Source organism: Cetorhinus maximus, chromosome 6, assembly GCF_964194155.1.
Source record: "Cetorhinus maximus chromosome 6, sCetMax3.hap1.1, whole genome shotgun sequence".
NCBI classification, from domain to species: domain Eukaryota; kingdom Metazoa; phylum Chordata; class Chondrichthyes; order Lamniformes; family Cetorhinidae; genus Cetorhinus; species Cetorhinus maximus.
Window position 1 is genome coordinate 25,751,817 of NC_135884.1, and position 15,848 is coordinate 25,767,664.

A 15,848-nucleotide genomic window follows, 5' to 3' on the forward strand; every position below is an offset into this window, starting at 1 on the left:
CCCAATTTACATGAGCAACTTGGATTCAAAGAACTAAGGCTAACAGGTCAAGAGAGCAGACAAGGGAGTAGCCATCCAGCAGTCGAGGGTAAAAGGACCTATGGCACCTATAAAAGGATACCTACAAAAATCTATACATTAGGTATATATCAATAGGGCGACACAGAGGCTGTCCAGAGTAAACTGGGCAAATCTGTTTGTGGATAAAATGTTTCTAGATCAGATGGAGGTGTTTAAAAAAAAATTTGAGATACAGAACTAGGTTATACCCCAAAAGGGCAAGAGTTCTACTAGCAAAAGACGACAGTCAAGGACAACTAAAGAGGTGACACAACATAAAAAAGCTTGCAAAAACATAACAAATAGCAATTTGATTTTACCCTGATCCTGGTGACTGAAAAAGATACAACGAGTAGCGAGAGAGAGAGAAATTAATGGCACTAAAGGATGAGGTCAGGATCACTGAGGACATCAAGAAGAGTGTGAAGCAAGTCAGGATCACAGTGAAGCATAACAGGAGGAGTGTGAAGCAGGTCAGTAACACTGAAGGGGGGGGGGGGGTTTAAAAAAAAAATCACTGTGACATCACAAGGTGGCCATGAGTTGATTAGCTGTTAAATAACCAGAGTGTGTATCAGGAGCAAAAGCAGTGGACTTGGAAGAAATCAGGAACATTGGGGAAAAGACAAATTGTGGGCCAAGAGTGGGGCATATCAATTACCTGGAGAGAGAGAGTCAAAAGCAACAGCGTTCCAGGACCGCGCCGGAGTTTGAAAAAGAAAGTGGAGGAAAAAAATAGTCAAACATTGACATCGCAGGAAAACCATGAGTTGATTGGCTGGTGAGTCTTGCTGCTGTCTTCCCTTTCTCCAAAGTTAGGGAGTGAGTCTGAGCAGCTGAGAGATTAAAAATATTCAAAATTTAAATAAAGCATCCAGCTAACTTCCCTAAATTTATATGACATCAATAGCAGGGAAGTGAGTAGCTTTTAAGTTTTATACAAGGTTAGTAAAAGGTTTATCAGTAGCAAGGTTTATTCATAGGAACAAAGTTTCTTATCTAATAGACAGATGAATGGCAGGGTTGCACTGACCTCTAAAATGCATATTGTGTGCTTTGTTGGAACTCCAGGATGCTTCCTGTGTTCTGGATGACCAGGAAGCATCATCAGTTTCAGCAACTCAAGCTCCGGGTTTTGGACGTGAATAGCAGCTGGCGTTACTGTTATGCGTCCGCGAGATTGAGAGCTTTGTGGATAGCAAGTTTATAAAGGTGATCATGCTGCAGCTTAGGAGTATGCAAGGAGAGAGGGAACGGGTGGCCGCCAAACAGTCAAGAAGGAACCGGCAGGTAGTGCAGGAGTCCTCTGAGTGCATCTCACTCTCTAAGCAGTATTCAGTTTTGAATACTAATGGAAGTGTTGGTCCTGCTGGAGAGCGCAGCCAGAGCCAGGTCCATGGCACCACAAGTGGCTCAGCTGTACAGGGGGGGCACAAAGACGACTGGAAGAGCAATAGTGATAAGAGATTCGCTAGTTAGTTAGAGGAATAGACAGGGCTTTCTGTGGCTGCAAACGAGAATCCAGGAAGATATGTTGCCTCCCTGGTGCCAGTGTCAAGGATGTCACTGAGCAGTGAACTGTCAGCAGTCATGGTCCAATAACATAGGCAAAAAGAGGGATGTCACCCTGAAGTCAGGATTTAGGGAGCGAGGTCAGAAATTTGCATGCAGGACCTCAAAGTAGTAAATTCTGGATTACTCCCAGTTCCAGCACAAATGAGTATAGAAATAAGAGGGTAAAGCAGATCAATGTGTGGCTGGAAAGACTGTGCAGGAGGGTGGGTGGAGGGGGCAGGTGGGAGAGGTTTAAGGGGGTCATAGATTGAAGAAGCCAGACATCATCTTTGCTCCCAGGTTGCTCCTGGAGGAGCATACAATTCTGGCAGAGAGCGAGGTCAGATAGCATTTGATGTAGTTCAACCAGATCTGGCGATAGATAGCTAAACCAGTTGTGTACCAGGTGTGCTCAAGTCAGCACTCATAGAGCTTTGCAGAGCAAAGATAGAGTTAAACCCAGGGAAAAAGACCAGGGTTGGAGAAAGTAAAGGTTTTACCGGGGACATGGGTATTAAAGGTGAAGGTGAAGCAAAGGTTGAGCACATCAATTATTGCAAAAATTTCATGTTGAATGGAAGGCTAAAGGCTAGGCAACTGGAAACTTGATAGTGCAATTGTAAATTACCCAGTCAAGGGTGGGTGGGGAGAGGCTGCTGGAGAAGGAATTGGGGTTGGAAGGAGGTTGTGATTGGTGAGGGTTACAAAAAAATGGTTAGAATGGTTTCATCTACAATGAAGGCATTCAAGCAGAGAGGCCACAAGAGATAGGGATTTTGAGAAAATGGGTGCGAATGTAAGTAAGTGAGATAATATCAAGGGAGAGGTTATGGGGGGGAAAAGAGTCAAATCAGTGGAGAGGTTGAGGTGAGTTGAAATTAAGTTGAAATCACTGAGGATAAATTGTCGCTGAGTGCAGAGGCAAAGGGCGTACAGTAAGTCATACTTTAAGTCACCCTGTTTAAAGTTGTTTCACTTCAGCATCGTTTATTCTTCAAGGCCTTTTTTTTGATTTACAATGCCATTTTCAGTTTCACATCATCTGCACCACCAGCCACACACCACCCTGGCAGCCCCACCCCCTCTGGCAATCTAGGCCAGCTCCTGCCTTGTTCTGAAGCTGGAGCCACCGCTGCAGGTCACCAGAGACCCAGGCTGTGGGGAGAGACCGAGGCTGGAGATCTGGGAGGAGCAGCACAGGGAAGGAAGGAAAGCTGCTGGCCACTGATTGATTGATGAAATGCGAGTAACCTGGGGTCAGGAGAAGGGGGTAGGGAGCAGGGCCTCTGCCTCCTTCTGCTGCCTCCTCGGCTCCTGCAAACTGTCAGGAAGAGCAGGAAGAGTTCCAAGCTCTGGAGGGAGACGGGGTGGCGGGGGGAGGGGGGGGGTGGAAAGAGATGTCAGAGACTGGGGGGGGGGAGAGGGGAGTGTGGGGGAGGGGAAGAGAGAGCACACGAGGAAGGGAGGGAAGGATTGGAGAGAGAGGGAGGGGTGGGGAGAGGGAGAGAGCGAGAAATGCAAATGATTCCAGCTTGGAATGCACAGTGCTGCATTTGTATGGTACACTATTTCAACTTCATTGGTTCCAAAACCAAACGTCGGCTTTAATTCCTGCAGGAACCCCTTCACTTAAAGTGGTGTCACAAAGTCGCGATTTTCAGGAATGCAACCATAACATTAAGCGAGGACTTACTGTAAAGGAGGGCAATATCTCACTGAGCGAAGTGTGGTGGCATTTGGGGGAGTAGCAGGGAACAAAGATTTTAAAAGAGAGACAAGAGGGGTAGGTAAAGGTGAGATGTATATATGAAAAAGTGGTATCTGAAGAGTAGAACCATGAGATCAGATTGTAATTTGGTAATAATGGCTACGCTACCACCACCACGCCAAAGCGGCCAGCACAGCAGTTTGTGCTGGACAGATGTTACAAAATAACACCTGGAGAGATTTGAGCAAGGGGTAAATACGCCATTTGTGAGTCAATGGGAACATAAGAACAGGCATGGGCCATTCAGCCCTGAAGCTGTTCTGCCACTTAATTTGATCATGATTGATCTGTATTGTGACTCCATTTACATTAATGCTCTCACCTAACAAAAATCCATCATTCTTAGTTTTGAACTTTTCAACTGACCTAGTCTCAATAGCTTTTTGGTGAAGAGCTTCAGATTTTTAATATCTTTTTTTGTGAAGAAGTGCTTCGTTACATCACCCTAATTGTTGTGGACTCCCCCACCAGGGGAAATCATTCCCTCTCAATCTATCATATCCTCTAATCAGCTTAAACACCTGAATTAGATCACCTAGTAAAGGGAATATATATTTCCATCAAAGCCAGGATGTCAAAGCATGTGTCTACAATAAGGTTGTGGATAGCCAAGGTCTTGTTTGCAAGGGAATGGACATTTCAAAGGGAATTGTAGAGAGAGGTGGTCATCATTCCCGGATAAATGTTGTAAGTTTGCCAATGAGCCACAAGCAGAAATGAAACAAAATTATTTGAGGGAGAAGAGTTTGAAAGTAGCAACTTGTCCACCTTCCATGAACAGGTCCTGTGCTCTCACTTGGAGCATGAGATACACAATTGCTGTACTACCAATTTTGGTGCAATTCATAATTTATTCATCTGCCTTATGCATTGGCATATACACTAACAGAAAGGCAACAATATGTTTCATGCTCATTACCTGTTTATCCTGCAGATCTGAGGAGAGCTCATAGCTTTCTGACAGTGATCTGGAGCGCTTGATTGCGTCTTCCTCTGCTTGCTTCCGTAGTATGGAGGTGGAATGTTGAAGCTTGGGCCGCCTAGGACGCTGCTGACCAGGTGAGACAGGGAATGATATCAAGGAAGAACCATCAAACTGATCGGGACTGGCAGCAGCACTATGGGTTATTGGACCCTGGCTGTAGCCTGAAGGGCTGTCGAGAGTGCCAGTCTCACTTCCTGGAACATCACCCTCCACACTAAAAGGAAGGAAAATAATTCAAATCAGTAACAAATAGATAAACCCATTCACAAATCTAAATATTTGCTAAAATCAGTGATACATTCTAAAGTAAACTCTAAAATGTACCCAAAGACATTTAATACAAATTATCACGCGTATCAGTCCTGTCGTTTCCCTATTATAAAACAGTTCAAAGTACACATCAGCTCGTAAAACCACAGGATTTTCAAATACTCAAAAGGATCAAGGTAGTAATTTCAGTTGGATAGCTCTGGCATAGCTCAGCGACAACCAACCTTGCGCTCCTTCTGCTAAAAGCAAAGCTTAAAACAAACTACACTCTTGCCTTCCAGAGTGATCCAACATTCTTTGCTTCTCAACGCGAATCAACAAACACAAGATTAAAAATGCACACGGTCTCCGCATATGCAGCATTCTTCACTAATATTCTCCAAAAAGGTATTTTAACAGACACCATTACATGATTGTATCCTATCATTTCACCCCTTTTTGACAACTGAAACAATCCTGTGAAAAGCAGGTAGTGCTGATCTCGCAAGGACATTTCTTCCATTACTTTCCGGACCTTTGGAGCAATGGCAAAGCAATTATCTTTCACAGTATGCATGAAAACTTCCAGGATACAGTTCAACCAGATTTCAGAGACAATTCAGTCATTAAAAAATGAACATGTTGCAGATAGAATATATCCTAAACAAATTTATAAAACTAAAAACCAGGGTGAAAATCTGTAAATGAGTCAGATAAAATCATTCTATGCCAACACTACTTTGTTAAAGTATGTACTTTTTGAGAATGGCTCTACAGAAAAAAAAATGTCGCATGTAGCAGAAAAGTACTTAAATTGTTCCCGAGTGTTAGTTGCAACTTTTCATATAAAAGCAATAGGTTTCTAATTTCAGAACAAAAGAAATTCACAATTCAATTCCCATGAAGAGTTTAACCAAAATTCAAACAGTTAAGCAGCAGTAAGGCCCGTACTTATCTAAGCAGGAAAAAAAAAGCTGGAAGTGCCTTGTATAATGCAGAATTTGAATTTAAAAAGATCCCGCCAACCCCCGGTGGCATTGCTCATGGGTAGCTCAGAACCTGGAAGGGATCTCTGATGTTTACCTCTGTGCAGACTACACAAAAAAAAGCTTCAGATTTACTAACCTATACTTCACAAAATGTGCTTAAGATTTTTTTTTGTTCTTTGGTCCTAAAATTTAGCTACAAAAAAAGTTCCCCTTTGTCTCAGTTATTTCCATGATTACAAAATATATTGTTTTTCTACCTCCTATTTTATACTGTGAATTTGCAGTGAGCGCTGAAATAATTGGCACTGTATTCACTGAGGATTTCTTCCCTCCACCATTGAATCTTTAATCACCATCATTCACCACAGTTTGGGAACTGATTCCAATCACAATATCTAAGGTATCTTAAATATTCTTGTTTGGTCCTGGTGTGAACATCAGTCTAACTGTCCAATACAAACTCTAACTCAAACAAATATTTTATTTTTTGCTTCAACTACTCCTGTCTCAGAGAATGTTCTATACAGCTGTCATACTATGCTCTGGATATTGTAATTTTGCATGAGAAGAATGAAAAGTACAACTACAATGATGCAAATGCACAGGGAAAGATAATATATCATTTTATCTTAAATTAAATCTGTGGGAAGGACACAAATAGCACATTTATGTGGAGCGTACTGGGTATTTTGAAAATGCTGTAGGCAATGTATTTGAAGGTAACACCCAAGACATTTTAATCCTATTCAATGCAAGAGTTTATACCCAAAGTCACATCCTGATAACAATTCAAAATCATTTCATTCAGTGCTTGATAATGAATAAACCATGGGCTCACTTAGTCATTTAATATAAGAAATCAATTATTCAGTATAGAGTAGACAAGTTTCTCTTTGCACATCAAGCAATGGGATTAGCTGCCTCACACTGACCTCAGCTTCTATTAAATGTTCTTGGGAGGAAGTGGGGTGGGTGAGCGGGGAGAAAAAGTAGCAAAAAAGAGGTGTACATTGTAGAGATGGCCAACAATACTTCTCAGATTAAAAAAGGCTTCATATTTATAGATGAGATTAGTCAGAGTTACCAAAGCCTTTCCATGTAATATTTTCCTTTATAATAGGATAATTTTCAAAATCCACAATAAGGTTAACAATCTGGATCTGATTTTGTTCATTAGAATATCACACTTTTTAAGCGAACCATATTTGCAAGAATCAGTAGAACAGAAGTTTGCGTCTACCTTTAAGAAGGTCCAGAATATATTTAAACAGGCAGCAGCTGGTCCTTTAAATGGGTCAGGTGATTTTGGCTAGGAAAAGCATCCAGATGAACTACAGAGCATTATATTGCATGATTGGCAACAGCCACTAAAACAGGAAAAGCAATGCCTCAGTTTGAAATGAAATTTACCATGGAATTTTAAACAACATTGAGGGCTTTGCTGGACATTTGTTCTCAGTTTACTCTTATGCAGTAGGACTCTTATTTCCTTCCACCAGAACTTTAACATAGCTTTTAAAAAAAAAATCTAGAAATAAAGCCCTGATATCAGTAAAAATGATTACAATTGGCATTCCTTCAGGGAGGGAGTCCTAGTTTACCTGTATTAATTGACTTGAGTCCCTAATCAATATAGTTGTCTTTTACTTGTCCTCTGAAGCTACAGTTAAATCAAAACTGTTTACAGCAGTTCAAATTGGCCTAGAATTACCTGTGGATGAGCAATAAATGCTAGCTTTTCCAATAAGTGAACTGACAGATTAAGTCAGTGGTTCCCAAACATATTTTTGCTAACCCACGCATTCAGAGATTCCCACCCCATGCTCACTCCCCACTTGTTAAAGAAAATCAATGGAAAAGAAAACTGGGCAGGGTGGATTGCTCTGAGTCTGCTCTCAATTCTAGCAAAAACTATGTCCATTCTAACCCCACCCATCAACTAGATTTTCCATTGAGCAAATTTTATTTTCTTGGCTAACATAACAGTTTAAGACAAAAAGTAACATAAATAGCAAAGTACCAGTACTATACAATTGAATGAACTTGAACATAAACGTTTGCTGACTCATCCTTAGGAGGATTAGGAGGCGTCTACTTACTGATACACACTTTATTATTTAGAATTTGGAGAGTTTCAAATGTCAGAATAAACCAGGATCATTATCATTACGTAAGAACATACAAAATAGGAGCAGGGATACTCCATACTCTCTCACAAGCCTGCTCTGCCATTTAATATCATGAGTGATCCTCGACTTCAACACTACTATCCCCCCGATCCCTGAATCCCTCGATTCCGTTATAGTGCAAGAATCTGTCAGCTTCAGTCTTGAAGATACGCAATGGCTCAGCACACCAGCCCCGATAGGGTAGAGAATTCCAAAGATTCACAACTCTGAAATGAAAAGATTTCTCCTCACTTCTGTCTGAAATGGGATGTTCCCTTATATGGAGACTATGCCCCCTGGTTCTAGAGTCTCCAGCCAGGGGAAACAAACATCATCTTCGCCACCTACCCTTTTCAGAATCTATGTTTCAATGAGATCACTTCCAATGCTTCTGAACTCCAGAGCATACAGGCCCATTCTACTCAATGTCTTCTCATAAGACAAATGCTCTCACCCCAACAATCCAGTGAACTTTTGTTGTACTGACCCTAAGACAAATATATGCTTCCTTCGATTTGGAGACCAAAACTGTACACAGTACAACGGCAGCAAAACATCCTTACTTTGGGGCTCTAACTTCTTTGCAATAAAAGCCAACATACCTTTTGAGACCAAACACAAACTGGGCGACCGCTTTGCAGAACACCTGCGGCCTGTCCGCAAGAAAGACCCAAACCTCCCTGTCGCTTGCCATTTTAACACTCCACCCTGCTCTCTTGCCCACATGTCTGTCCTTGGCTTGCTGCATTGTTCCAGTGAAGCCCAACGCAAACTGGAGGAACAGCACCTCATCTTCTGACTAGGCACTTTACAGCCTTCCGGGCTGAATATTGAATTCAACAACTTTAGATCTTAAACTCCCTCCCCCATCCCCACTCCCTTTCCGTTTCTTCCCCCTCCCTTTTATTTTTTCCGATAATTTATATAGATTTTTCTTTCCCTACCTATTTCCATTATTTTTAAATCTATAACTGTAATACCCTGTCAGTCTTTCCACCCCATCCCCAATGAGCTGTATCTTGAGTGTCCTGCCATCCATTCTTAATTAGCACATTCTCTTAGATAATATCACCACCTTTAACACCTCTTTGATCCTTTTGTCTGTGACATCTTTTGATTATCTGCTCCTATCACTGCTTGCTTGTCCTTACAACCACCGCCCCCCCCAACTTCTCTCTCTCTCTCTCTCTCTCTCTCTCTCCCCCCCCAGCCCCCCCAACCTTAAACCAGCTTACATTTCACCCCTCTCCTAACTTGACTCAGTTCTGCTGAAGGGTCATGAGGACTCGAAACGTCAACTCTTTTCTTCTCCGCCGATGCTGCCAGACCTGCCGAGTTTTTCCAGGTAATTCTGTTTCTGTTTTGGATTTCCAGCATCCGCAGTAGTTTTTTGTTTTTATACCTTTTGCTTTCCTAACTGCTTACTGTATGTTAACTTTGTGACTCTTCTACAAGGACACCCAATTCACTCTTAACTTATTAGTTTCACATGATTTAAATCAGTTTTTCTATTCTTCCTACTGAAGTGAATAACCTGATTTTTCCCCCACATTATACTCCATCTGCCACCTACTCGCCCATGCATTTAACCTATCTGTAGTCCTTTGCAGACTGTGTCCTCCTCACAGCTACTTTCCATTTGGCCTTGTATCGTCACAAACTGGGAGACATTACACTCTGTCCCTTCATCTAAGTCGTTAATAAAGATTGTAAATAGTTGAAGCCTTACTGATACTTGTGGCAGCTCACCAGTTACAACCTGCCAACCTGAAAATTACAGGTTTATTTATACTTTTTTCTGTCCTTTAACCAATCTTGTACTCATGCTAATATTCCCAACCCCATGAGCCCCTATCTCGTTCAATAATTTTGCATGTGGCAACTTATTGAATGGCTTTTAAAAATCCAAATACACTACATTTACTGGTTCCCCTTTATCTATTCTGGTTACATCCTCAAAAAATTCTAATAGACTTGCCAAACACCATTACCCTTTATAAAACTACGTTACTCTGTCTGACCATATTATGATTCTCTAAGTGCCCTGTTACCACTTGCCTAGCACTGGATTCCAACACTTAGATGATGACTGATGTCAGGCTAACTGGCCTGTATTTCCTTGATTTCTCTCTTCCCTCCTTTCTTGAATACGTACATATGAAATAGGAGGACTAGGCCATTTGGCTCCTCAAGCCTGCTCTGCCACTCAATAAGATCATGGCTGATCTGTTTGTGTTTCGAATTCCACATTCCCATCTACCCCCCGATAACTTTGATTCCCTTGCTTCCCAAGAATCCACCTACCTTAAAAATATTCAATGTCCCCGCTTCCAGCACCTTCTGAAGGAAAGAGCTCCAAAGTCGCACAACCCTCAGAAAAAATTTCTCATCTCTGTCCTAAAAGGGTGACCACTAATTTTAAAACAGTGCCCCTTAGTTCTGGACTCACCCACAAGAGGAAACATCCTTTCCATGTCCACCTTGTCAATACCATTCAGGATCTTCTATACTTCAATCAAGTTACTTCTCACTCTTCTTAACTCCAGTGGAAACAAGCCCAGCCTGTCCAACCTTTCCTCAAAAGGCATCCCACTCATTCCAGGTATCAATCTAATAAACCTCTTCTGAACTGCCTCCAATGCATTTACATCCTCCCTTAAATAAGGAGACCAAAACTGCACACAATATTCAAGATGCGGTCTCATCAATGCCCTGTATAACTGAAGCACACGAGTGGTGCTACATAGTGGTACTATATTTGCTCCCTTTCAATCCACTGGGACCAGTTCAGAATCTAGTGAATTTTGGGACAGCACAACCAGGGCATACACGTTTTTTTTGCAGCCACTTCATTTAGAACCCTAGGACATAGAATCAGAATCATTAAAGCACAGGAAGGCATTTGGCCCATTATGTCCGTGCTGGCTCTCCTAAAGAGCAATTCACATAACGCCACTCCTCCCCCCTCTCCCCACATCCCTGCACATTGCTCCTTTTCAGGTATTTAGAAAATTTAGAACATGTAGAAAAATGTACAACACAGGAGGTAATCACTTTGCCCATTGTGTCTGTGCCAGCCAACAAATGAGCCCCCTAGCCTAATCCCATTTTCCAGCACTTGGTCCGTAACCCTGGAGGTTACAGCACTTCAGGTGCAAATCCAAACACCTTTTAAATGAGTTGAGGGTTTCTTCCTCTTTCAGGCAATGAGTTCCAGACCCCTACCACCCTCTGGGTGAAAAAACATTTTCTCATGTCCCGTCTAATCCTTCTACCAATCACTAAAAAGCTAAGCCCCCTCATCATTGACCTCTCTAAGGTAAATAGGTTCTTCCCATTTACTTTATCCAGGTTCCTCACAACCTTGTATACTTCAATCAAATCTCCCCTCAGCCTCCTCTGTTCTAAGGAAAACAACCCCAGCCTATCCAATCTTTCCTCACAGCTGCAATTTTCCAGTCCTGGCAACATCCTTGTAATTCTCTTCTGTTCCCTCTCTAGTGCAATTACATCCTTCTGTAATGAGGTGACCAGAACTGCACACAGCACTCAAGTTGTGGCCTAACTAATGTTTTATACAGATCCAGCATAACCTCCCTGCTTTGATATTCTATGCCTCAGCTAATAAATGAAAGTATTCCATATGCCTTCTTAACCATGTTATCAAACTGTCCTGCTACCTTCAGGGGTCTGTGGACATGCAATCCAAAGTTCCTCACTTCCTCTGCACCTCTCCGTATTCTCCCATTTAAGGTGTATTTCTTTGTCTGTTTGACCTCCCCAAATGCATCACCTCGCACTTCTCCATGTTGAATTCCATTCGCTGCTTTTCATTCCACCTGACTAGTCCACTGATATTGTCCTGCAGTCCACAACAATCCTCCTCACTATCAACCATGTGGCTAATTTTTGTGTCATCTGCAAACTTCTTGATTATGTCCCCTACATTTAAGTCCAAATCATTACTGTATACCACAAAAAAACAGCAGATATAGCAAAGAGCCCCTGTGGAACCCTACTGGAAACAGCCTTCCAGTTGCAAAAACACCCATTACTCTTTGTTTCCTGCCACTGAGCCAATTTTGTATCCAGCTTTCTACATTCCCCTGGATCCCTGGGCTTTTATTTTTTTAACCAGTCTAGGCCATCTTTCAGACCCATTTGTTTTTCCATCACTTTTTCTTTACAAATCTTAGTTACTTTAACTTCCTCTCATTAGAATCTTGTTGGGGACGTTCCCCATTATTTCTGGTATGTTTTTGTGTCTTATGTGGTGAAGATGGGTGCAAAATATTTCTCTAACATCTGCCATTTCCTTCTTCTCTATTGTAACTTTGCCTATCTCAGCCTCTTAATGTCTACTTTTGGTACTCTCTTCCTTATGATATTCTTCTAGAAACTCTTACAATCGGTTTTTATATTTCTAGCTATTTTACTCTCATATTCTATTTTCTTCCTGTATCAATCTTTTAGTCGTTCTTTGCTGGTATCTAAACTCTCCCAATCCTCGGGCATTCCACTCTTCTTGACAATATTATGAGACTCATCTTTTAATTGAATATTGTCCTTAGCCCCTTTAGTTAGCCACAAATGGATCTCTCTTTCCATGGAGATTTTTCTTAATGCAACACATTAATTGAGAATGATGGAATATTTCTTTGAATGCTCATCTCCCATCATACCTTTTAATCAAATTTCCTAATCTACCTTAGCCAACATGTCCCTCATACCTACGTAACTGGTTTTATTTACGTTGAATACTCCAGTATTACCCTTTTCCCCATAACCCAGCAATTTTTTTCTTTGCAGACAACGATCCAATTCCCTTTGAAAACCTCAATTGATCCTGCCTCCACCAAATTTACAGGCAGTGCATTCCAGATCCTCACCACTCATTGCATGAAAATGTTTTTCATGTCATCATTGCTTCTTTTGCCAGTCATCTTAAATCTGTGCCCTCTGGTTCTTTCCACCAATGAGAACAGTCCACTTTATTTTTTTAAAATTGGCTTTGTTAGAAGCTTGTCTTATTTATTAATTAATACTCTGTCCAACTGTATAGCGTCTATTCGTTAGTCTATAAACTACTCTCACCAATGTTTCCTTCCCCTTGTTATTTCTTATCTCCACCCATACTGATTCTACTTGGTGCTCTTCTGAGCCAAGATCTTTCTCCACTACTGCCCTTCTACAATTCTTCATTATCAGGACTACCCCACCCCTCCTTTTCCATTCTTTCTGTCTTTTCAAGATAAGTACCCTGAAGTGTTTATTTCCCAACCTTGGTCACCATGCAACCATTTCTCTGAAATGCCTATTAGGTCAAAACCATTTATCTTGATTTGTGTCATTAGTTCATAAATCTTCTTAAGAATCCTTCATGTATTTAAATAAAGCACCTTTAATTTCAACTTTTAACTATTCTTCAATGATTTGATCTTATTAAATGATGCATTATTACTGTTAAACTTCTTGGCCCGCCCTGTCATTCTACTTATCTTAATCGCTACATAGCTCTTTGGTCTTGACTTCTCTCTTCAGATTTATAAATTTTCCCTCATTTGTACCCTACCCACACTATTTATTTTAAAAGCCTTATCTATGCAACTCTAATATTACAGTGGAAGTTACTTCATGGAAATAAATGCAGATGCCACAAATAAAAAGGAACATCAGGTGGTGTTAAGTAGGGCTTCATTTCATCACTTCAACAGTTTTTCACATAGTTTATTCACCAAACCCTTCTGCAGAATAAACCCTCCTCAATACACCAAAGTTCCACAGATGACATAGCCACATAGTATTGTAGGTTTTTATAATGGATTGTACGAATTCTACAATTAGCAGTGGTTGGAATTAATGTTCCCAAGCAATGCCAGAATGAATCAAATGAGAAGTGAAGAAACAAACCCATTTTTGAATTACTCTGCTATTGTATTCTGTTCCTAAGTTAATAAATCTGTTTTAAACTTGTTTTCTCTCCCCAATTTCAGCCCCCACTTTCTTGCAGATGCCAATTCCTGCAGAACTAGGTTCTACATGTAACAGCAGCCCTCTCATACTTGACCCACATAAGTCCTTAACAACAAGCGTCTGAAATACTCAATCATTAAGTATCACAGGCAAGTTAATACTGTTCTCATGCTATGTCCACATATGGACATTTTCCAGAAGTGGTCACTAAAGCCAACAGAAGTAGGGACATTGGAATAAGGAAGGGAAAGGTTTGTCAATGATGTTACAGTCAGTTGAAGCAAACCAACTCCCTTCATTGCAGCGATTAACTCATTTAGAATAGAACACAGTCTACATGACTCACTTTTATACCTAGGTGATGTATGTATTTACCCACTTGCACATTACCAGAATACCTCTGGTAGAAAAATAAACAATTCTATTTATACAGTGCCTTCAGTAAAACATTCTACTGTGTTATGGTGAAAATGCCCAAGACAACATTTCATTTTTTTATTCTATAAGCTGAGTTGGTTCATTTACATGCTATGAAACAGCACTACTTTTTCAACAATGGCTTTCACCATCCAAATCCTATGCCATCTCTTGGGAGGGTGGTTAGGGTCGTGGTTTCAATTTTAATAAATCAGTATATAAATCCTTCAGTAGGGTATGGACTATATTTAAAGGTCATTCCACATTTGACTAGTTATGCAGAATTGCTAGGTATACACAAAGACATTCAAAAATCGAGAAATGGCAACTGCGATCATTTTCTAAGCAATGAAGTGTGGTCTGTCAAATGTCACTGATACAGAAAAATATGAGGCTATGGTTTAATTATTCACAAGCTATCTTATAAAAATAATTGGTAAAAATGAAAAATGTAAATATTTTGACATTAGAAAGGAAGTACTATGTAACAAAGTTCCTGTTTTAATGCATCGATGCACTGCAGCCAAAACAGGAGTAATGAAACACATTGCAGAGAAATATGAGGAAATGCTCTAATTTATAAAATAGTATTAATAAAACCCATTCTCACCTGCTGAACCTGTGGAGTGTGCTGAACATGGTGCAGATTAACACTTGATCCACCTAGATTCAATAACGGTCAAATGATACTACACTTGAAAATCCATAAAGCCAGATGAATCAGTGTCTGAGACTGTGCCAAAACTGAAAGCGTTTCGACTCCATTCTGATATTTAAAATGCCAACCTGCCTCGGATCTCGTTAAAGATGAGTGTAAGAGAGCATTCCGCTTAAACAGTTGCGAAGGGATTGATCTTTCCCACAGCTGAGACAAATGAATACAATACAGTAATTGTTCTAATGTCATTTCTTGCTGCTTCTTTCATTGCAAGCCTGAATCTTCAGCTGTTCAGAACCACCAATCAGAAAGGAGTGCGACATAGGATGACATAGCCTGCAGATAAAATCCAGTTTTTTTTAATGTTTATGCTTCGCAGGAAATCAAGCATATCCTGCGATTTCCATTGCTGTTTCCCTTATCATGAGTTTCATTTTCTGCTTGATTCATTTTACTTTCTGAACAGATACAACAATAGCATAAAAAAGGAGCCTCTGTGGTAACAGCATTTTAATCAGAGTAAAAGCTGCCAAATACCTAAATAGTCAGAATATCCATGAAATTTCAGAAGCATTTCTGATGAGAGAATATTGATACACCAATGTCAACATTATCCTGATTGAATTACGATTGCCTTTGTATCTAAACATCAATTTGAGCTCATTTGACTCCACACAGAGTCTAACATTCCAGTTTTTCTCTGAAGTGTTGACTGAATGAGCAATACGAGCCCCATTTTTCCTATAGTCCTCAAGCAGTAGAGTACTGATGTATTATCCAAATTATTGTGTTTCTGCGGCACAGAATTCTAAGAGATGCATTGCAATAATCTGCTTCTTGACATTTACATTATTAAATCTTGTCTGCAGTTGTTAAACAGCCCACTCCCAGATTTTCGATTGTTAAATTACATCATGAGCCACCATACTTCTCCTCTGCAAGAGATAAATGTGCATGTGATTAGGAGGATGATCCTGCATGGTCATTCAGTTGTAAGTAATCAAAAGTGAAATTCAAACCCGAAGGA

At 40.6% G+C, this 15,848-nt stretch overlaps 1 protein-coding gene across 5 annotated transcripts in view; it reads right to left on the minus strand.

The window, feature by feature from the left end:
- Window positions 1-15,848, minus strand: part of iqsec1b (IQ motif and Sec7 domain ArfGEF 1b) — a 511,299-nt gene that overhangs the window by 58,451 nt on the left and 437,000 nt on the right. For 4 of the 5 annotated variants that reach the window (XM_078543457.1, XM_078543453.1, XM_078543454.1 and 1 more), the window contains one exon: window positions 4,302-4,581. In XM_078543457.1, the coding sequence (XP_078399583.1) occupies window positions 4,302-4,581 (280 nt within the window). Of the gene's footprint in view, window positions 1-4,301; window positions 4,582-14,773; window positions 15,091-15,848 lie in introns of those variants that run through there. The other variant, XM_078543456.1, reaches the window with a different exon arrangement.